The sequence below is a fragment of the Oreochromis niloticus genome, linkage group LG14, assembly GCF_001858045.2.
Source record: "Oreochromis niloticus isolate F11D_XX linkage group LG14, O_niloticus_UMD_NMBU, whole genome shotgun sequence".
NCBI lineage: Eukaryota > Metazoa > Chordata > Actinopteri > Cichliformes > Cichlidae > Oreochromis > Oreochromis niloticus.
The window spans coordinates 15,289,996-15,312,115 of record NC_031979.2 but is presented as its reverse complement, the minus strand read 5'-3'; the positions used below and the strand labels follow the sequence as shown (position 1 = coordinate 15,312,115).

At 41.8% G+C, this 22,120-nt stretch overlaps 1 protein-coding gene across 1 annotated transcript in view; it reads left to right on the top strand.

Moving 5' to 3' along the window:
• clmpb (CXADR like membrane protein b) overlaps positions 1-22,120 on the top strand; it is a 74,909-nt gene that overhangs the window by 33,910 nt on the left and 18,879 nt on the right. Inside the window, exons 2-3 of the mRNA XM_005474590.4 lie at positions 15,630-15,781; positions 21,804-22,008. Of these exons, the coding sequence (XP_005474647.1) occupies positions 15,630-15,781; positions 21,804-22,008 (357 nt within the window). The remainder of the gene's footprint in view (positions 1-15,629; positions 15,782-21,803; positions 22,009-22,120) is intronic.

Here is a 22,120-nt window from a genome sequence, read left to right as displayed (position 1 = left end):
AAATGCGCTCATAGTTCATGCACCTTACAAATGCTTTTAAGGAAGACATTATGCATAGATGTACAGCGTGCACGCAAACTAACAGTGGTGCCACATCTCAGGTGGAATAAAATCATCTCTCTCTCTTTCTGTCTCTGTCCCCCATTAGCCTTGCTTCTCATGCAGAGCCACAAGTGTCACATCACATCATTGCGAGGCACCCCTAATAGAAATATTAATAGAGGGAAGGATGATAGAGAAAAGCCATTTTCACTGCCTCTCGTTCTTTTTTTTCCCTTCAGCAAACAGATTAGTACGTAATCCACCAAGGATAAGGCGAGATAAAATGTCCCTGATTGGCTACATTGCGATAAATAAACACATGCCTGCTCCAAATGGATCTTCGTTGCAGAAGGCATTTTTTCCCTGATATTTAGCCTTAAAATTGCACTTTCTTTTGGATAATTGAATTCACAATTGCTTTCCAATGCAGTACAGGAGCTTTCCTGAAACAAATGTTTTAGTTCAGGGTGCTAATTAAGTTTCCTTTTCTCATAATACAACAAATTCTACTCATTGCGTCTCTTTCTTTAAGCTAGAGTCTGTTAGGAGCTCGGTGTTGGAGCTCAGGCTCTTATTTGGTTCTTTTTCTGTTGCTTAGTGATTTATTTTGGAAACAGACATTACGTTGGTCTAAGCTGTGGTGAGTTTACACAGGCCCTGCTAACTCCTCTGATGGTATTAGTAGTTAGGGATGTAACTTGCCAGCATGTGGCATAAGAGAAAAGCTAAGATGTCTGGACAGTTTCTTGTTGTGGACTCAGGGAAGAACATTTTCATCATCCTGGCATTGGTCCAGCCATGCATGGCTCCGGCATTATGTACTCTCCACTGAGCAGGCGTCACGCAGGGCAAAAAGTGCGCTTCTTTGGCAGTAACTGACTGTGTGCATGTGTTCATCATGAGATCTGATATATAGCAATGCTGAGAGACAGGACGGATGATGGGGGATGGGGCGGTGGAGCTGGTGTTGGTGCTATCCATAACCATTTCCCATGTGAAGGCAGATGCACAGGGATGTTTTTTTGAGATGTCTCTGCAACATAACCTATAGCAAGTAAAACATTTCATCTGGTGAAGTGAAAATCACATACTGTACAGTGATTTTTTTTTTTTTACCTGGTTATCCTCTTCCTTTTTTTATTTAATCTTGCATAAAGTTTTTATGCTAATCGCAACAATAAAAGTATACTTTGATCGTTAAGTCATAAGTTCCAGTTTAAACTCAGGAATATGACATTTGAGCAGTGCCACCACAATAATAAGGATAAGATTTTATCTCAACAGTTCTTCCAACAATTTGGATTTCTGGAGCCATCCAGACTCTTCTGGGATGGCCAAAAGTTAAAACGTGTGGCTTTAAGTTTCAGGGAGGAGAGGATGCACCGCAAGTCACCTGACCAGACAGACAGACGGGCGCTGTAATTTCCACCAGAGTGTGAATACATAATAATAGCTCTTCCAGCTCACCCACACAAAACTGAGGTGCTGTTAGTGGACGTACTGTAGGTTAAACAGTTTGTTCTCAGCTTACTGTGATATGCAACACTTGGACACATACTTGCACGTACTTGTTAAATAAAATGCATATTTGTTAACATTTCAGAAACTGGCATCTAATTTGTCAGTACAAGAGAGACGCGGGCGTAATGTAGTTTGTTTGAAATACAGCTGAGCTTCACTTTTTTCCCTTTTTTTTTTTTGTGGTGGTGAAAATGGGAGAGAAAATGTAGGATGAAAAAAATTGCTTCCCTGAGTGAGCAGAGCATCCTCGGTGGCGCATAAACCTTTCGCTGGTCAGAGGCTGTTTTTAACCTTTGTGTGGGATCCAAAATGTCAAAGAGCCAAACGTCTTTCATTAATCTCGAGACAAAAGCCCCTTACATCAGCAAAACCCGCAGAGTGCCAGCAAAGTGAGAATCATATCCCAAACTTTTAGAGAAGAAAAATACACGAGCAGACCGGGGCTGCTCCCTCCCAATTCTGTTCAAGCACGCTGCCTACATCGTTTTCCTCCTGCACCTTGTTCTTTTTTTAATTAGGCAGGAAATACTGCCCAAGGGCTGATGCATGAGGGACAAAGCACTTAGCATGTCTGGCCCGATCTAAGATTCTACATTCTGGTTCCTAAAATAAATCCATTTATTGCTTCCTCCTGGGTATGCTTTCTCATGCCTAAAAGGAGCATGATGTTGATTATAGCTTTAGCTGCCACACTCTGTAGACTACCCGAGCTTAAGCTGTGTGGCCAAATGAGAGACTGTGGGACATGAATTTGCATAATACAAACATACCAAAAAAAGGGGAGAGGGGCTCGAAGGTAAAGCCTGAGATGACTTCTATAGCTTCTATAAGGCACAAATTAAATAGTGTCCTTTCCCCCTCACCACCACTTACATCACCTCCAGATCCTGATTCTATCATCTGTTAAACTACCACCTCGATTCAATGACATATCCTCAGATACACCTCATACACATTCATCCTAATGTTTAATTCACTCGAAATTTGTGCACGGGGCATGTTTTCCTTTCCCTACGCTCCCTCTTTTTCCATTTCCCTGTGGCGATGTCACAGGGGATTAAGTCACGGAGGCCAAGGGACTTGTTTATGATTCATCTGGAGGAAGGCTGGAGCCGGTAGTAGTACCCGCAGGGCAGGCAACTAGCAGGCTATATCCCAAGCTCCCTAAGTTATGCTAACAGGACAGGAGCACTGAAAAGCGTCTAATGGAAATCACAGAGATGATGCGGAAGGAACATTATTAAACTAAGATTAGTCATTTCGTATGATGTAAAGGTCCGTGATGTAAATCCTGTGTCGTGGTTTGTGTTGTATTTATAGACGTATTTAAATTAATTATTTATGATCGCATTAGACGGGGTAATCAGGTCACACCACAATATGATAAACACGACAGAAGAGAAAGTGAACGTTTATTTATATGACTTTAGGGGAAAATATACCCTATTTTTACTTCTTTTTTTTTGTCTCATGATCTAATGAGCTAAATTGGCTCAACTTTTCTTTACCGACTCTTATTTTTGTTTTTATCTTTTATTTTGAAAGCGCCTCAGGCAGATTGCAGTAGGGTGCTCCTGGAGTGCATTATCCTAATAAATTACGGGCATTTAAACCTTCTGCAATTCAGCCCAACTAATTGCATGTCAAGTTTTTAGGAACCTGTTGGAGTTGATTAACATTTTTAATAGGTGTGTGGGTGCTGCGGTGAGGCTTACATTTAATAAACCCACTCACCGTGAGTAAACCACAGCCAGCACTAAAAGTTAGTTTGAAGCACATGTTCAACCTTTCCTTTTTTTTCTATTGTTGCAGTATTACTAGTCTCATTTGTTAGTAACAAAGTGATTTGTTATTGGTGACAGGCGACATTAGAATAGTCTCTTTTTTTAACGTCAGTGCACCGGTGTCACAGAAACTAACATATTGGGACTTACTGTCTTCTTTTAATTACTCTTTTAATTAACTTGTGTCTAACCTTCGTTTTGTCTGAGGATGCCCGAGCATGCCATTTAGCACAAGGTAATGAGATTAACCTCTCATTGACCAAGCAAATGTAGATTAAACGTTATGGCTAAATGAAATGAGCTGGGCTTTATTTACTCATGTGTGCAGGCAGGCGGCAGGCAGGCGAGCCACAACTCTCTCAGCGGTAACATAGCTGAAATGTCAGGGGGATAGAGGGGAGTGTGTTTGGCATTGAGTCGTGAGTGTGGCCGACCAGCTGCATGGGAAGGAAAGAGAATGCAGCCGGCGCTGGAAAAGAGTACAAAAGTCTCTCACCTATAATTCACTACCTTAGGAGAGACGACTACAGACGGCTGACAAAAACGGGTCGCAAATCAGTCGGTTCTGTGCGTGGAACTTGCATGTGAGTGCATCTACAGAACCCATGCTTCTTCGCTGTCACATTCTCCCGCTGTCTCGCTCTTCACATTTACCCAGAAAGAATGCAAACGACACCCTCTTTCTCCAGCCACACACATGTGTGCAAAAACATGACCTCCACGACTGTCAAGGCGCGCTCACTGGGTGTGCAGGCTAACTGGTAAAGGCAGTAGGAAACAACATGTGGCATGTTTGGCTGTTTTTCCTCTTTCCAAGTGAATTCTCGTCCAGAGAATGCAACATTGCACAACACTGACTCTAATGTCTGTGGACACAAACATGAACATTATGCCTCAGAGATCTTGGAAATGCAGTCATATCTTGTAAGTATTCAGGAGTTTTTGTTAACAGGCACACTGCACTCTTTAAGGTTTATTGTTCCTTTATGCTTCAAATGATACTTCAAAGGAACAAAGTTAAATTCTCAGGGGAGAATCTTTAAATCTAGGGTCTAAAAAGGCCCTACTATTAGTACATTAATACGAGGTATGTTGTTGTTTCTAAAATTCTAATAAGAATTCATATTTTGGAATCATATCACAAAACCTATTAAGCCTGATGGCTTTATTTGTTTTTCCCGGTATCAGATTCTTCATCTACAGCAACGTTTGTATGTTAATGACCCTTGCTCTACAATTCAGGCTCTCATTTCCTTTGGCACATCTGTTAATACACATAAGTGGCCTCCTTTGAATATCAAATTTAAAAGCCAACAATACATGCATACCTTTAAGGCATGTCAAATAGGTCTTTAGAAAAAGACTCTGGAATTTGGGGGATTTTTTTTTTCTTTTTAGAAATGTAGGAACTGTCTGTGCTTTTTCAATCCTCTACTGAGAGATTATGTGCAAATTTCCAAGACCTTAGGTGTGACCTTCGCCCCGTTTCCTTCTAGCCCAGGGTTTCTGCAACCAAATGTCCTTCTCCTAGCAAAAGAAAAGCTGCACTGGCCCAGCTAGAGCTGCACCTCGTTTTAATCAGGCTTTGGGGAGTGAAATATGACTCTGTTGAGCAGGCTGTACCCAAGCTCAATTCATCTGGTTTCAATCTTCTCTCCGCCCTCGTATGCGGCCGCGTGGGCATTCCTTTTCGAGACATGGTGGGGAGTAGTGCTGAGCAGCACAAAGGGCAAGCATATTTATTTGGAGGAGAGTTTGTGCGCGTGTGTGTGTGTGTGTGTGTGTGTGTGTGTGTGTGTGTGTGTGTGTGTGTGTGCGTGCACGTTTCTGTATCACAGAACCAGACTGAGACTTACACAAACTTTCTTTACTCGAAAATGCCACTGAGGACTATTGCTCTTGCACACAGATGCATTCCACACACCTTTAAATATAATCAAATAACAGAGTGGATATGTGTGCCATGTGTTAGTTCAGCTGCACACACATATACAGTGTAAGTGTGTTTTCAGCGTGTCTGTGTAGCAGGTGAATAAGTTTAGTATCCTGCACGAATGGCCTTAGCTAATCATAAGGACAGATGGTAGGTTGGTCCATTAGTTCTCCTAAATGAGCCTAAGTGAGGCCTTTCCTGGAAACCTCACAGCCCCTGTTGACCTCCCTGGCCATCATACAGCCACCACTCTGGCTCTGTCAGCTACCCCACCAGTCAACACCTTTCAGCATACAGCTGCCAAAACAGACGTGGCATCTGCTCACCTCCGGGGAAATTGCAGCCATTGACATGTCCTTCCAAGTCAGTGGCTTGAACGGATAACTTACCTCTTTGTCCTCTACAGGAGCAGCTACGGCAAGAGCGGCAGTAACAGTATCATCCTGTCATTTGTGTATGAGCTGTCCCCTGCTTTATTATTTTCCGCGTAACCAATCAAGTAAGAATGACGTGTCAGATGCATACCATAAGACCGGCGACAGCCCTAATATGTCAGTGACGCAGCCTGCGCTGGGCGGATGGAGAGGGGGAGTTAGCGCCCCGTCTGTTTTCAATTAGCCGATGAAATGTACAACAGGGGAGCTGCTCTGCTGTGCTCAGTTCCTATTCTCTCGTGGATCCAGCGAAGTAAATTAGCTGAGAGAAGCTTTGCCGTCGAACCCCAGGTGAACTTGGACTTTAGACATTGACAAATAATCGCAATGACCTAAATAATGGAAGCAAATCTGCATGTGCAGAAAGGCACGGAAGCAGAGGTGGAGAAGAACAAGGGAAGCATCCAGAATCCCCACACACTCATGATTATGAGCTCCCCAAATGCAGTGTTTACATGTCCAGATTGGATCTTATATTGCCTCTAAAGCTAAACTTTAGTGCTGCTACAAATATAGCACTAGCTGCAGACTTGTTTTCTTCTTATTCCCCTTGTTCGTCACGTGCCTGCAAACCTAACCATATAGCCCACTGTGGCTTTTATTATCTTCCCACAGGTTGTTAAACGTGTCTTTGAAACACAGCTGGGGCATTGAATTGCATTTAATAAAAGCCAGGGGTGCTGTAGATTATAGCGCACGAGGCAGATAGTATTTGAAGTTTTCATCGCTCGCAGACTATCGTGGAGCATCCATCATTTGGGCGACCACGATGCACCCCGCTTCTTGTGGCCATGCACCTAGTCAGCTCTATTTTCAACCTAATGGACATAAAAAAAAAATTGCAGATTGCAGCAAAATGGACTTGGCAGCACAAAAGCTTATTAAGTATTGATCCACTGAGGTCAGTCCCCATGTCCAGCCACTCCAACAATGTGAGAGGAGTTCATTCACATGCTTGCCAGCCACAAATTGAGATTAGACCACATAAATAACTGGGGAAATTGAGGAACATTTTGTGAACAGAGAACAGCTCCTGCAGTCACCTGATGTGCCAGCAAAAGCTGTAGGAGCTGTTTATATGTGCGCTGTGGGCTTTATGGCTGTAGCATAACTAGTCCATCTGTCCTAACTCCAGCAGTGCTTAGCTGATGATATCATACCATTTGAAAGCTCAACAGGAAAGCTTTAAGTTGATCAGCAGCAGGAGAACCTGTCTTCTACAGTCTTTTAATGAATACAGCTCATCTTGTTTCTGACTGCACCATCTGTCAGGCATACGGGGTCGAACAGAGCTTGAAGTCAGCAAAGAACAGCCTTCGACTGAGTTGTCTATTCTGCGGCGATTGTAAATACGCTAGGGATCTCTGTGATGTATATTTTTTCACTTATTCTCAAACTCCTACCAACAAAACTCCTTAATGCTGCTGAGATCAAGGGATGGTTGAGCCCTGGGATCAAAGTTTGTTGAATAGAGAAAAATAAGAAAAAATGGTCTTCGCAGGAATGGAAAGATAGTTTTGTTTGCGTGGGGGAAAGGCAAATCTGATTTCTGCCAAAGCAAATATAATTTCTGTAACTGGATTTGCAGTTGTTTTCGTTTGATATCCCAAATTGCTGACTTACCACTTTGAAAACGAGCAATTGTTTTCTGTTCAGTCGAAGACACATACGAGAGAGAATGAGTCCCAGCAAAGATATCCTCGGCAACAGCAGAGAGTTTGATTTCAGAGTGCTTTTTTGTGACTTCATATGTAAAAGGACTGACTCTCCTCTACTCCTCCATTAAAACGTGTTTCCTCAGTGGGGGGTGCAGCAGGTTTATTCAAGGCTGCGTGCATGTGCTGCAGGGAAGATGTGCCCTTTACACGCATTCACACGTACCCACACACAGCTTCAGTCACCTTGGTGATATGTTTCTGTAAGACGTTAACTTCCTCTCTCTCTTCTTTGCTGCAATGCTTTTCTCAGATATGGAGACTCACGCAGAATAAAGTGACTATCCACACATGCTGGTTTGTTTAGTCACTGCCAGATGTTGGGAGGGTCTGATGTTGCACAGAGAGGTCACTGTCCAAGCCCCATTTAGCTGAAGCGTGTTATCTGGCACAAAACAGACCATTTGACATTTGGGGGGGGGGGGGGGGGGGCTCTTTAATGCTGTTTTGCTTTTTTTGTGTTTGTTTGTTTGTTAGTTCCTTTAACCTGAATATAACCCTGTAAACGGTTTTACCCCACGCAGGCTTTTGGAGATTATCCTACAAGTCAGTCTCCAAGATGCATTGCTGTAATTAACAGTTTAAATGTGGAGAGTCCTTTATAAAATGATGAATTGGTTTTCCAAAAACAAAAGAAGATGAAGAAGAAAAAGATAGAAGAACTTTTTGCCAAAGACAGAGTTTTGTTGTTCAAGAGACTGGAGTTTGTCCAAGTCTTCTGCGCGTCCGTCTTTCCACTTGGTCTTTTTGTTCGTGCAAAAGCCACAGAAAGGTGGAAAGAATTACTCAGACTTCTTGCAGTAGTGTGTCATGTTTCAGTGTTCCCTTTAACTTTGATTATACAGTACATCTAAAATATGTGTTTATCTTCTCTTGGAAAAAAGACAAAACCAAAATTGAATGAATGGTAAAAGCAGCCTCCAGGCTGAAGAAAATGCTACACCGGAGACTTTGAGAAGCCTTTGCTTTTTGGATTGTTTAAGAGAAAACTAGAAGACTTTGCAGTTGAGCAGCTACACCCAAGAGTGTAGGTTGTGCCACCAGATGCAGAAGTGTGTATAGCAGTGTAAGCAGGTTTCACTGACTCTCTCAGACCCCTGGGGAATGATGTAATTATCTTTTTCCCATTTTCGGTTCTTCATTCTTATTATGCTAAGGGAAAATGCAGAATACTTTGGGGGAATTAAAAGTGCCTGTTGTGAAACTAATTTCGGATCTATTTGGGGATCTATCAGCGGGATGCTGATGCCATCTCTTGACATGACAGCAATGACAAGGCCATGAAAGGTATGCTAATGAAAGTAATAACAGCATCACAAGGTGAGCATTTGCCACATCATTCAGACGTCGGTGGTATTTTATCTCCTTTTTCTTTTCCAATTGGTCTTCCTTCTCTTTTCCAATCTGCCCTCCCTCTCCAGCTTCGAGGGATTATTGTGGAAATTATTCTGTTCATTTCCTCCTAAACCCACCCATTACTGCTCGAGCCAGATTTCTTAGAAACTCCTCATCAAAGATGAACAGGAACCGGATGGCCTTCACTTTTACAAGTTTTCGTGTAAAGCTTCAGTTTTCTCATTGATCTAGTGGCCCTCATATTTAATGGTGCTACAAATTAAAGAGGTTTAAATATTCAGATTGGCTGTACGAGCTCGTGATGTTGTGATTATTAACGGCCAGGCTTGTTGGGATTAAAATCTGTTTCACCAAAGACATCTGAGAACATGACACAAACATAACAGCACAGGATGCAAATGGCAACAGCAGTGCAAGAAGCCATCAGTTTGAAGTACTTCACATTTAAACAGTGCGCAATACCTGACAAGTGGTACACAATATTACATATATATATAGTAGTATAGTATTTAATATTGAGTGCTAGTTACTTACTGGATCCTGATTTAAAGTTAGAAGATTTAAATCAGAGGAGAGCTTTGAGATGACACGTTATTCTGGTTTCTTCCAGTTAACTATTTTGTTCAGAGGAAACCAATGAGTGCAATATTTTCCATTTGTAAAAGTACATAATGCACCTTTTTAAAGAGGTTTTAGCTGGTGTAGTATTGTTTGAGCAGCAGGGCGGTACAGAATACATCCACATTGAAGAACAGACATAAATATTGTTTAATAATTTAAAGGATGGAAAAAAAAGGCATCACCTGCATTCTTCAACTCTAAAAAAAGCCTACTTACAGCACTGAACATCTGGTTCATAAGTCATTGAATTTGAACCAGATGTTCAATATGAGTCTTAAATCAATGTTAATATAAACCAAAATACCAAATTACAATACCAAGGATTAAGCCAAGGTTGGTACTGCATTTGTAGTGACTGCTTGTCAGTGGTTATGGTTAGGGATGTGACGCTTTCCTTATATGGACACAAAATGATAATAGTGTAGTAATCAGAAAGTATGGACATATTTCTAGTAGTAATATTTAAGTAAAGAGTTATTCTGGTTAGCAGTTACTAATTAGCGCTTTGGTCTTATTTGCTCCTTACACATTACTCGTTAACGACTCTCTGTGCCTTATTGTAAAATGCTACTGACAAAAAATTCAATGTCAGCAGAGGGTTGCAATGGTCGCTGGGTGTGAGGCAAAAAGGATTATGGGATTTTATCCCTTCAAAGAGCAAGCCTCCAGTCAGGGAAAACCAAACAGCCTGTTTGATTTCCACAGGCACAGTATATATTCATGAGTTGGACCTTGAAACTACAAGGAGACCACTATAGTGCGCCATATGCAAAACATATGTTTTAATGTGGCGTGATAACTTGGAACATTTAAAGAGACTTACCACTTAAAAAGATATGACTAAAAGAGAGCGCTGTGTTTGGATGAGTAAAGGACTCTCTCGCAGAGCATGCATGGTGGCTCTTTTTGTAGACGTTGCATTTGTTCTAACAACTGAAGGCAGCCTCTCGTCTGCTGAAACATGTTTTGCACATTCCTCAATTTTTTTGAAATATCAGGAAAAAAAATAAAAAGGGACAAGATGTGACCTATATTTAGAGATGTACCACACTGGTAGTATATACACCATACTGTATATGTTTGGCATTTGAATGACCAGTTCAGTCACATAAGAATGCTGTGAGTGGAGGGAAGCTACAGCCTTTAAAACACGCTGACCTGTGAGTATGTTGCCGTTGTCTCATGCCCTGTGCTCTTCTCCAAGTCAGCTAAAAAACACTAGCTCTATGTCAGCAGCATGGATGGATAAATGAGATTTGTATTTCCTGTGTGAGATTTTGCTAGTTAAATGGATAAAAGTTTGATGAACTTCCTAACCCAGACTCTCCTCCTTCTCCTGCCCCTGTATTTAACAGAGTCTGTATTTGACAGAAGATAAACAGTTGTGGGAGAGATTGGCAGGACTGGGAGATGATTGTTGCTTTTCCCTGCTGCTGTAAGGCTGTAAATGTAACTCAAATGCGACTTCTGTCTGTATGTGTAAAGTAGCCATATTCCAAATCATAGGTCCTGATGCTGAGGCGCTGATTTGCTGTCAGCACGAGATAGTCCCTTGCATCTGGAGTGGAGGTGTCTTTGTGACAGAGTATCTACCCACGTAAAGCATAAATCATATACACCAGCAGCTGGGAATTTACATGAAATATAGATGTTTGCACATGACAAAAATCAGCATGAATGCACGCAGCAGGAAATTGTCAGAAATTGTCAAAAAAGATAAACCGACCGTCCCTCCAGTCTTTCGGGGGGGGTTTGTGCATATGCTAACCTGTGACTAAAACCACCTTTGTGACGGTATAATCCTTCATCCACACCAGTGATTTAGCCACCATAAGTGCTCAAATCAAGGCATTGCACCATTCCTCCACCCCTCCCTCAACCTATTTCTCCCCACCCTGTCACTGTCCCACACCCCTCCACCCCGCCTCCCCCCACTTTCTGATGTGCTATGTTTGAGTACCAGAGGTCATAAGCGTCGGACGTGGCAAAGGCCCCAGCCAGGCTGATGTGCTGACTGAGGGGATATGGGGCTTGACTTTGGGCAGTGCGAAAGATCCGGGCCTGTCTTGTTTGTCTGTCTGTCCGTCTCACTGGCTACACTATAATGAGATTGCAGGGCTCTGTAAGGCGGATTTACTGGAGCACAACTCCCCCTAGGGCCTTTTCATAGAAATTGGTTCCTCCATATTTCACCCAAGCCTCTCACTCTCGCTCTCTTTGTCAAATGTGTCCCGCACTCACACTCTCTCTCCCTAAACCTCCCTCTCTTTTAGCTCCCACTTTTGTTAATTATGATCGTCTTCTTTCCTTCCGTTCTTTCTGTGGCTGAAGACCGAACGCAGTCACAAATGGAGGCACGAAGCTGAGCCAAGCAGAGCTGTAACAAGAAGACATAATGAGAGAGAGAGAGAGAGAAAGCGGGATAGAGGATATGCTTTGGGATATGGCACAAGCCAACATATCGCAAGCCCGTACCACATTTATCTCCCCCTCGAGAAGACCGTGTTTATTTAGATGGTCTTTTCCGTGCCCCTATGGAATCTTATAAGGTCACGTGAAAGCATGCACACTGCTGTGACCAGGAATGTTATTGAAGCTGAAGGTGATATGGCTCACTTTTTTTTAAATTATTCTTTCTGGGTCACCTTAGCTGCAAATTGAAACCCAAGGTCACGAGCCCATACCAAAGCCAAACAGAATTTCCATAGTGTTTGCAAATCTGCCACCGAGATTAATTCTGATGTGTCTCATAGCTGATGTGTTGATGTTGACACAAATGATGGGGTCTTGCAGTCCAGCCACCCCAGCTGTGCACACGGTGAATGAGGCCAAACCAAATGCGAGCTCAAACTCACATCAAGGCAAGCTTATTTTGGGAGCACTGTGTCATCCATTCCACAGCACAAAAGCCCCTCTGCAAGACCATAAATAAATGGGAAAGTGGGTAGCACGGACTGCATATCAACCAAAAACCCCCGTCTGATTTGTTTGCCAATTCTTTCTGTTAAAAATGAAAAATATTTTCTGTCACAGATGGAAAAAAATATTAGGCATTTGCTTTTTTTTTCATTTCTAAGGAATAAATAAAATACCTGGAACTGAAAACTTTACTGTTTGATGATAAAGAGAATATTTAACACCCACAAGTCAAAGGTGAAGGTCAGTTTAGAGACAGCTAATGAAAAGTAAAGTACTTTGTGTGGGAAAAGATGGCAATTCCCCTCATTCTTCAGACACATTGGCCCTATCTATCTTTCAGGGGAACTCTTCCATTTACAGAGCCTACAGCTGAAGCGGTGGGCAGTTAAGGATGAGGTGGGAGGCGAGGAGGGAAGCACAAAGCTCTTATCAGGCCAGCTACACAGTGCCGGGTTCAGCCCCAGGCTGCTGATGACTGTGGGAGCACCGATTACAGAGGCTAGCCTGAGGAGCTGAGTGGGCACAGGTCTCCCAGCAGACCCTGTACCACCATCAAGCATTAACTTGAACCATTAAGCTCAACCAGCTGTGCATTCACACATGGCCTGAACTTTCTTCCTCTTGAATATTTTCTAATGCTGCAAAGCCCTCACTCTCTTTTCTGACATTCAAAGCAATATCAGCAGGGAGGCTAACAAGATGAATAACCCCTGCAAACGCTGCATTAAAAAGTCATGAAAGGGGATACCTTTAGGGTTCAGAAGCTTCTCTGTGAGTAGGGGTGGCCCATCCTTTTCTGCTGACTAATGATTTGAACTGGGCAGGTGGGCAAGCAGAGCAGAAGGACCTCAGCAATTTGTCCTGTTGCTCCTCGGGTGCCAAAGGGACACAGAAGCTCTCAGGCAGCCACAAAGTACTTTCAGTTCCCTCTCTTTGTTCCTCCCCAAATGGCAAATTCCAATTGAAAACTTTATATTTAATTGGCAACGAGTAGGCCAAATCTCAAGTTTATAATGTGGGACTCGGAAAGTCAAGACATAATGTTGAGGATTCACACTGTGCACAAGCTTTTATTGCCACTGGATGGCACACTAGAGCATCAGCTTCTCAGAGCAAAACAAACCTAACCAAAAACCCCAGTGAAGCCCTTTAGCAACAGGCATGAATCTATCTTAGGAAAAAGTTGTGTCATATGTGGTCTTGTACCTCTCTTTGTGGTTTTTCAGTGGAGAAAAAGTGGAAAGACTAACTTCTGCTAAACGCTTAGGGTTGCATATAAAGTGGCTTGGGAGGTTACTTTCTATCCAGCCTCTCATCCATCTTTTTCTTAACTTCTTTCCCTACTTAGGGTGGTCAGGAGTGAAGCGTAACCTGGCTGACGTCAGTTAAAGGGGTAAAAAAGTGAAGGGCTACCAAACTGAGACTGCCAAAATGTAAAATCACCAGTTAACCAAATAAGCGTGTCTTTGGTTTATTGGAGGAAAGAGGAGCAAGTACTTTCTAGTCTTTTTATAAACACAGAAAGGTCTTAGATCCGTTAATATACATGTCTCATGGCCACTAAAACATGGAACAGAGAAGCTACAATACACACCTAGGAATTGTGGCACAAGTCTCATAAAAAAATCATTTTAATTATCAAAATAATTAGGAATAATCTGTACACAAACCACAGGCTAAAAGCCTCTAGCTTAAAACTGTGTTGTCCCTCTTCGTGCTGCCTCTGTGAATGCCTGAACCCATGGTTTCGTTAGGAAAGCACTGCATCCTCCTAAGATGTTCAGTGTTAATCACTTCCCCATCGGGGGTTTTTCTTAACAACGCCGCCGACGCGCACAACCTTTAATCAAAACTTGAAGAGCAGCTGAACTCAAGCAGATGATGTCATCTCAGTATGGATGAAGCTCTTTAAGGAGAATTAGTTTCTGCGAGGTTACTCTTCATCTCTTTGTGTGCTGTCTCAGCACTGAGTCACCCGTTTCACAGCACTGAGCTGACATTTTCATTGGCCCTGAGATCACTTATGGGATAGGGTGCTAGCGCCTGTGAGGGTGAACCAGTTCACAAGTGGACAGGTGCTCAGTAAGCGCTGATGCATTCACATGGCTTCCCGTGGAACGTATATGAGTGATATATGCTAAACACAAAAGCATTCTGTCAGTCAGTATCAGTATAACAGACAAAACACCTGTCAGAGTGCACAGCTTTCATTCAGATGTGTGTCCCACACTACGTTTATTTATTCTGTTCAAACAGCAGGCCATGTTGAGTGTCTAGTAAGGTGGCATGATAATGAATAGGAGCAACAATATTTACACAGTCTGAACATTTCACTTCAAATGAGCATCTGTTAGGCAGGATAGCTTTAACTCCAAGCAGTCAAATTCCCCTGGAGCTATTGGATTATTCAGCACAGCACACTTAAATTAAAAGCAGGTAGTTAAGATGAATATAGCAGGGCCAAAACTGTACGTCACACGTGAGTGTGTAAGCACAGTCGAGCTCTGCAGTCTTTCTAAACATATCTCACCATTGCACCACTGCTTCTTGACACACACAGTCCAGCAGACATGCACGAACGCGAGCACGCACAAACACTATCCACAGTTTCACTTTCCCAGCATCCCCTGTGACGCCTCTGGCTAATTCCATTCAAGCCCTCTAGGCTGTCCAGCATCCTCCAATAAATTAGCCCTGCTGCTCCCCCGCTGAGACACAGGCCGTGCTAGTCTGGCCAGTGCCCAGACTCACTCACTTGTGCACACGCTCGCAATTACTGCTACCTTTTACTGCGACCGTCGTTCTTAACTGAGTCGACAGTGGGAGTTTTTGGTATGTGCGTTTTCTGTGCGGTTGGGACTTAAAATAGTTTCCATACTGACATTCACTGTTAATGGGAAGGTGGCCTGGGATAGCTTTTGGACTTTTTTGCAATAGAAGTGACTCATTAATTGTATCTTGTCGGGGTTTTCTGGCAGAATTGTCCATGTGTCAGATGTGTCGGCACAGTACCCGTCCATAATTCCCCCAAACTGCGGCCGTGAATAGCTTTTCTTAGTACTTTTCCTTCAACTCCTCAACCAAACTTTATTCCCTCTAAACAGAATCCATCTGTTCTGTCTCCCTTCAATATCTGGATGTATCCTCGACCCCGGTTTCCTCTATCATTGTGGTTTCACTTCCTATCCACAGCATCTGTCTCTTGCCTCAAGCTTAGATCGAGCTAGTGACCCCGTCTGACATGTCTCTACCTCTGTCTCAAGTTTTTTTTCTCTCTCTCTCTCTTTCTCTTGTTCTCCCTCAGTTCTAGTTAGCCTTCTGTCAGTGGGGGCCCAGACAGAGATGAAAAAGGTCGTTGGGGACAATGCCACCTTGCCATGCCACCACCAGTTCTCATCATCCGTCCCTCTTGACATTGAGTGGCTACTGCAGAAACCAAACTCCCAACAGAAAGTGGTAAGATTGTATTCCTTTTTTCCCTGCATTTAATACAGTTTAGAAGCATCTGAATTGTTAAAGGTTCCCTGCAGTCTTACTCTGCCATGACTTGGGTAATATTTAGTAGTTGCTACAAAGTTATTGCAACACCAAGACTGACCTTTACTGGGATGAAATGGCAATGACAGTGACATTTAGGCTAAAAAACAGAAGAACAACATGTGAGGTATATGTATAGACTGTATATACCTTGGATAGTTTTTCTTTTCTCCCTTTCCACTTCCCTTTTTCACACACAAAAAAAAACATTTTAGCTTTTCTCCATTTGTGTTACGCTCGCTGATTTCCAGCAGGACCTATAATAGTTGCACATTAACACAATCCCAAAATTACTAAGGCACTTCAACTTTCAGTGGCATTCACAAAGGAGCAATTGTGTTCACCAACACATTATATATTTCTAACCTTGGCACTTTTACTTTTAACTTTTTTAACCGGTGGGAGATAAACACTGTAACAAGCGGAAATGAAAAACAGACCTAATGACCTTTTCATCACTTTTCATCATCAAGCAAATTCATCTTAGTTTTGTAAAATATGTAATTATAGATGCAACTGAAGATTACAGCTGCAGCAACCTTCCACCACAAAAGGAATCGAAATCAGAAATTAGACCAAACAACAGAATCAGGTTCAAAATCTACTATTTAATAAAACATACAAGGGCTCACGTGCAATCAGGCATTCAGGGAGGCAAGCAGAATTGGCAAGGTTGACAGGAAACGGTCTCAAAAACACATCATACATGAGAACTCTCTGAAAAAGAGGTCAAAATCAGTAGTCAGGTGAAGGCAATAATCGTACGCTGTGGGTATAAAGACATTCTGGCAAATATGTCCAAATATTTTGGGGCAAGCAAGTTTTTTGCTTCTTTTTCTGTTTTATTTTCAGGGTTTTTTGCAGAAGTGTGTAGGCTTTTTCTGGAAATGGTAAAATTCAATGCTTTAAAAAAGGAAAACATCTGTTCCTAAAGTCTTTTCAGCCTGAACCAGGAGGATAACTGAAATCTTTAAACGTCTAATTTTGTTTTGTTTTTTAAAGCCTTTGGTAACATTCGGGTATAATTTCACTGGTGTTTGAAAAACTGCCATTTTTTCACCCAAATTGAGCGCAGAATCTGATAAGAGAGCGCGAGAGAGCAAAACATCTCGATAGCGTTCTGTTGGAAGGAAGGGACTTCCATTTTCTTCTGAACCCATTTGTTCATGCACTCTAGCATTGGCACAGAGAAAGGAGTGAATAGCAAAGTGTGGAAGGGAAGCGACGGGGCTAGGAATGAAAGAAAGGGGGAAACTGGTGGCTTATACTTTGATGATTCAGACTGGGGCTGCCACATTGCGATGAATATTTAACGGGAGGATAACATTGAAGGCACCATTAATTAAAATCAAGCGTTTGAAAATTTGATTAGGAAAGAGACTACGCCTGTAGCCGAATGAATAAATCATTCTTTTGTTCTGCTCGAAGGCCGTGTTGAGATGGAAAAGAGCATCTTGTCAACATTTAGCCTCTGTTAGCAAATGTACAGGCTACATGTGTTAAAGACACAGAGGGGCACAAATTTTCAACTCCACTTAGTCAGATGAAGAGTTAAAAAAAAAACTGCCCTTCTCTCACTGTTCTCTGCTGTGTTGGTCTTAAATGATGAGAGATTTTATAGCCTATCATAGTGTAGTTTCAGCAAAGACCAGTGATGGTTAATAAAGATGAAGTTATTAATTTCATTTCCATCCTTTCTTGGGAAATTGCTCCTGCCACAGTGCGATATTAGTTAGTGTGTATTGTGTGTTGTTGCTATTTGCTATGCATAATTGCTGCCCTTCAGCATATAAAGCTGAAGATATTGAACTGGCATTATTGCAAGGACAATTATCGTCCACAGAGGTGATAAATATAATCGTAGTAGTAGAGTAAAATGACAGAGTCTTTGTTGTATATTTGTTTCCTCTGTGTATTCTTCATTGACTATAAAATTATTTATGGAAAACACTTTAAAAACCAAACAGCTTAAATATTTGAATGTTAGCCACACTGTTCATATAATCTGCTCCTTATAATCTTTAACAAGCTGCTTTGATCAGAGCAGCAATTCTACTGTGTTAATGTTTTTGATCAAATGATATGATATAAAAATTATATATTGTGCTGTGCAAAAGTTTTGAACCACCCCTCATGTCTTTATAGTTTGCTTCCAAGGAGCCAGACTTTCTCCAGGCCTTCTGAAGGTCAAAGTTTTTCTTTGGACATGTTTCAGTCATTTTCAGTCCAGTCCTTGTACCTTTTTCAGAATTATGTTTTTTGTTTGTTAAGCATAAAACAGGCACCTGACTCAAGAACCAACATTGCATCTGCACATAACAGACAACTTAGCAAAGAAACTAATTAAATTGTTAACTTTAGGCCCTTTGTTTCTATTTGTTTCCATTTATATACTTAAAGCTATGAAAAGTGCACAACATTCACATGCAGAAATTCTGCCAAACTGTATTTTTGCACCAACAGGGTGATTCCCAAAGCTTTATTAGCTGAAAGCTTTCCAAATCTCCTCATCATGTACAGAATTGCCTTAAAAACATTTGAGGAAACTGGACAAGTGGCTGTCATTAGAAGGGAAACAAGGAGAAAAGACAAGCATGTCAATATTTGCTTCCAATTGTCCACGGTAAGCATGGGCAAAGTCAGGAGAACAGTACAACAGTGAGTGTCTACAGCCATCTGTAAAACACAGCAGAAGCTTTTTCATGGTTTGGGGTTGCATTTTGTCATCATTATCATCATTTCATGACCTGTGTGAAAAAGCAGACATGCTTAATTATCTGTGTACAGTATTTTACTGAATCAACAAAACACCTCGCCTTAATAGCACAATTCACTAACAGACACTACAGACATTACCAGAAGCAAAAACACATATACACATGTGGTTTGGTTTGTGAGTAATTAATGTTCTGATTTCATGAAGGCAACAGTTGCATGCCCACAGGACAGGTACAGGTTTGCCCTTCTTTGTTTAGGTGACACAGCCTGGTTACTTTCTGTGTGTAGCTGTGGCGCAGTGATATGTTTCTGTTTGCATTCACGGTGTGTCACATGTTTGGTAAACGGCAAGTTTGTGAGTAGGTCTGGGTATATACGTGTGTGTGTAAATGGCCAGTCATCACCTGTGATCACAGCAGGTGCCCCTGCTTCTTAGGCACTGATGCGCTGTGGCACCAGCATTTAGCGGTCCCCATCTGCAGGCTCTCACTTGCCCTGAGTAATAGGCCACTGTGACAGCTGTGTTTGTTTCTGTTTGTGTGTGTGGATGAAGCAAGAGCGTGAGAGAGCAAAAGACACACAAGGAAAGGCTAGAAATAAACAAAGACAAACTGTAAACAGCCAGGGAAGAGAAAATGAAAGCTTTCTGGTGCAGGTTTATAGATGCTATATGTGTACAGTGAAACTTCAAATTAGCTCATTTTTTCCCTTTGAAGACGCGGTCTCTGCAAACATCAGTGAGCCTTGGTGGTAAATATAAGGAAAAAAGGGGGAATAAAACATATTATGTCAATTGCAGGCTCTAACAACAACATCTTTTTGTGTACCTACAAGGAATTTCTGATTAAGGTTATCAGTGTGTTGAGTCCAGCACTCCACTGTTTAAGTGTGGGGTGCTGGTTCATACTCTTTCTTGTAGTCAGAACAGCAGGTGCTCAGGTTGATCTGCCTGGTCTTGGAGTCTTGGTGTTCTGCCGTGTCAAATAGCTGGTGCTCTGTTGTTTCCAATGACTTTATGAGATTTGCTTATGTGATGACTAGTAACTACTTCTTTTTGGTCTTTCATGTAGTACATGTTTTATTTATGAAAAAGTTTTTTTTGTTAAAAAAAAAAACTGTTATTACAGGAGCTAATGGGGATCTTAATAAACTAATTAACTAACTAATCTTGGTTGCTATGACACCTGAGCTTTCATGTTGCAGAGAAGCAGGTAATCAGCTAGGAGCTCAACAGCTTTGTGCCCTTATGGGGCACAAAACCTTTGTGATCAGGATTGTCCTGCCCTGTGTTAGTACCTGTTGTTAGCACCTGTTGTTAGCTCCCCAGTTATTTATGCTGCCACGTGCTCTGGAGTGCTGTAAGCTTCTTAAGCTAATAGGCATGAGTCGTGTGAGGTACTGGTACTGCCCAGCTATTTTGTTGGCCTTTGTCATTGATTTTGTTCTGGGAGGTTGCTGTGGTCTGCTCTTAGGTCCACCAGCCACTTGGAGTTGGAAGCTTTGTGACACCACATCTTTGCTCTTACTCAGTCTCAGCTGTGGTGAGATCTGTCCTCATCCCATTGTTGCCTATCCAAGGTGTTATGGTTGCAGCTGGGAAAACACCTTGGATAGGTCTTTGGAGAACAAGCCATTTATTCTCTCTGGTTGTGTATCCCCTTTAGCCTAATAGCCAGTGTTATGAGCCTTTGTTTGGTACTTTGTAGAAGCTCTGTTATGAACACATTGTTATCCTGTTATGGATATCTGATCTCTGTGATGATGCCTATCTGCAGCTCTGATAGCCAACTGTAATAGCCAATATTCTTCTGGGCTTCCTCCACGGGCACGCTCTGCACATATTCTTGAGCTTATAACCAAATGTTTCTAGGATTACAGTGGCAGTGGCATATACAAACTCACTGGTTTATGTGATACTGGTAGTGGGGGTGGTGAGTAAAGCTGTGTGACCTGCAAGCATCTTTTCTGAGGAGATTCACCTTTCTACCTTAGCTCAGGAAGTAGAGCAGGTCATCTACTAATCAGAAGGTTGGCCGTTTGAGAACTGGCTGCTCCAGTCTGCATGCCAAAGGTCTTTGGGCAAGATACTAACTCCACGTTGCTCTCCAGTGCACCCATTGGAGTGTCAATGTGTGTGAATGAAAGTACTAAAGCATAAAAGAAAGTGCTGCTGTGAGTGGCTGAATGAGGTATATTGTATACTGATGTTGTGTGGTCGAGTAGAAAAGCACTATAGGAACCAGTCCATTTAAAAGGGACTAATCATTAAAAATTATGGTGTTTGAAGCTTTAAGCCAAGCCTGATCATAATCTGACTAAAATGGCCTAAAAGCCGATTTTTACCTTTTCCATAAGTTTTTTAAAAATTTTCTTTTCAGTTTTATTTGTATATCTGTTGAAAAAGGGAGTTACAAAAGTGTCATTTTATAGCCATTTTGTATCATATGCATAATATTATGTAGTTTGCTGTTTCTGAACTTGTTTTCTGGTGACATCACTTTTAGTGCCACTGTCTGCACTTTAATCTTTTATCTTAGCACCAGAATAATAAAATAGAATTGTTTGGGAGGGTGTTGTGGATTTTTTTTTTTTTCATTTGACAGCTTTATTTGTGGAAACACCATCAAGAGATAACAACACTCACAGATAATCAGCTAAATGAACACTGGCAGGATACTGGCATTCCAGCAAATGCATTCATTTGTAAAATATTATTTCCCAAGTGTTAATTAAAAAGTGATTGTTAACAGTGTTACCCATGAGTGCTGGTATTCTGTTTTTCTCAAGACTGTGCCTCCAGAGAGGAACTACGTGGAACTGTCTTAACTGAGCATACACAGCCATTAGAGCCATGTTATTTAAAATGTAAATGGCAGCCTACCAGTGAAATATATCAAGGGTATTACTGTTGGGACATAGGAATTAAGCAAACCAAATGTGCTGTTAAGAGATGAAAATCTTATTTGGGGAATTACTTGCATAAATCAGTTAAGTACTGACATCACCAGCTGCTAAAATGTTAGTACCAGGTCCAGGAAGAAATTGGAGAATTCCTTTAAAAGAAAGATAGAATCAAGAAAAGTAGAAGCGGTGCAATTATGAATCAGTCAATCCCTCGCTGTAACACATCAGGAGTTTTTTCACTTGTGCAAGAATTTCATTTCAGACAACAGTCTCTGGTCTGAACTAAATCCTTGATTATCTTTTCTTTCTCCACATCTAGATTATTACCTTCTTTGGGGGAAACGTGTACATCAGTGACCCGCTAGATACTGAGCCCAACCATCTGTCCTTTGCTGGGGAGTACCTGGGTGGAGACGCCTCCCTACTCATCAGTGACCTGCTGCTGAGCGACTCGGGGGAGTACTACTGTAAAGTCAAGAGTGGGGGAAAGTACCACTGGAGCCAAGTCAACCTCATTGTTTTGGGTAAGTGTAGATACATCCATGCACATGCACGTACCATCGGGTTATGAAGAAATTCATTTGTACATGGAAAATCCTCATACACAAACACACACACACTTCTTACACACACAGA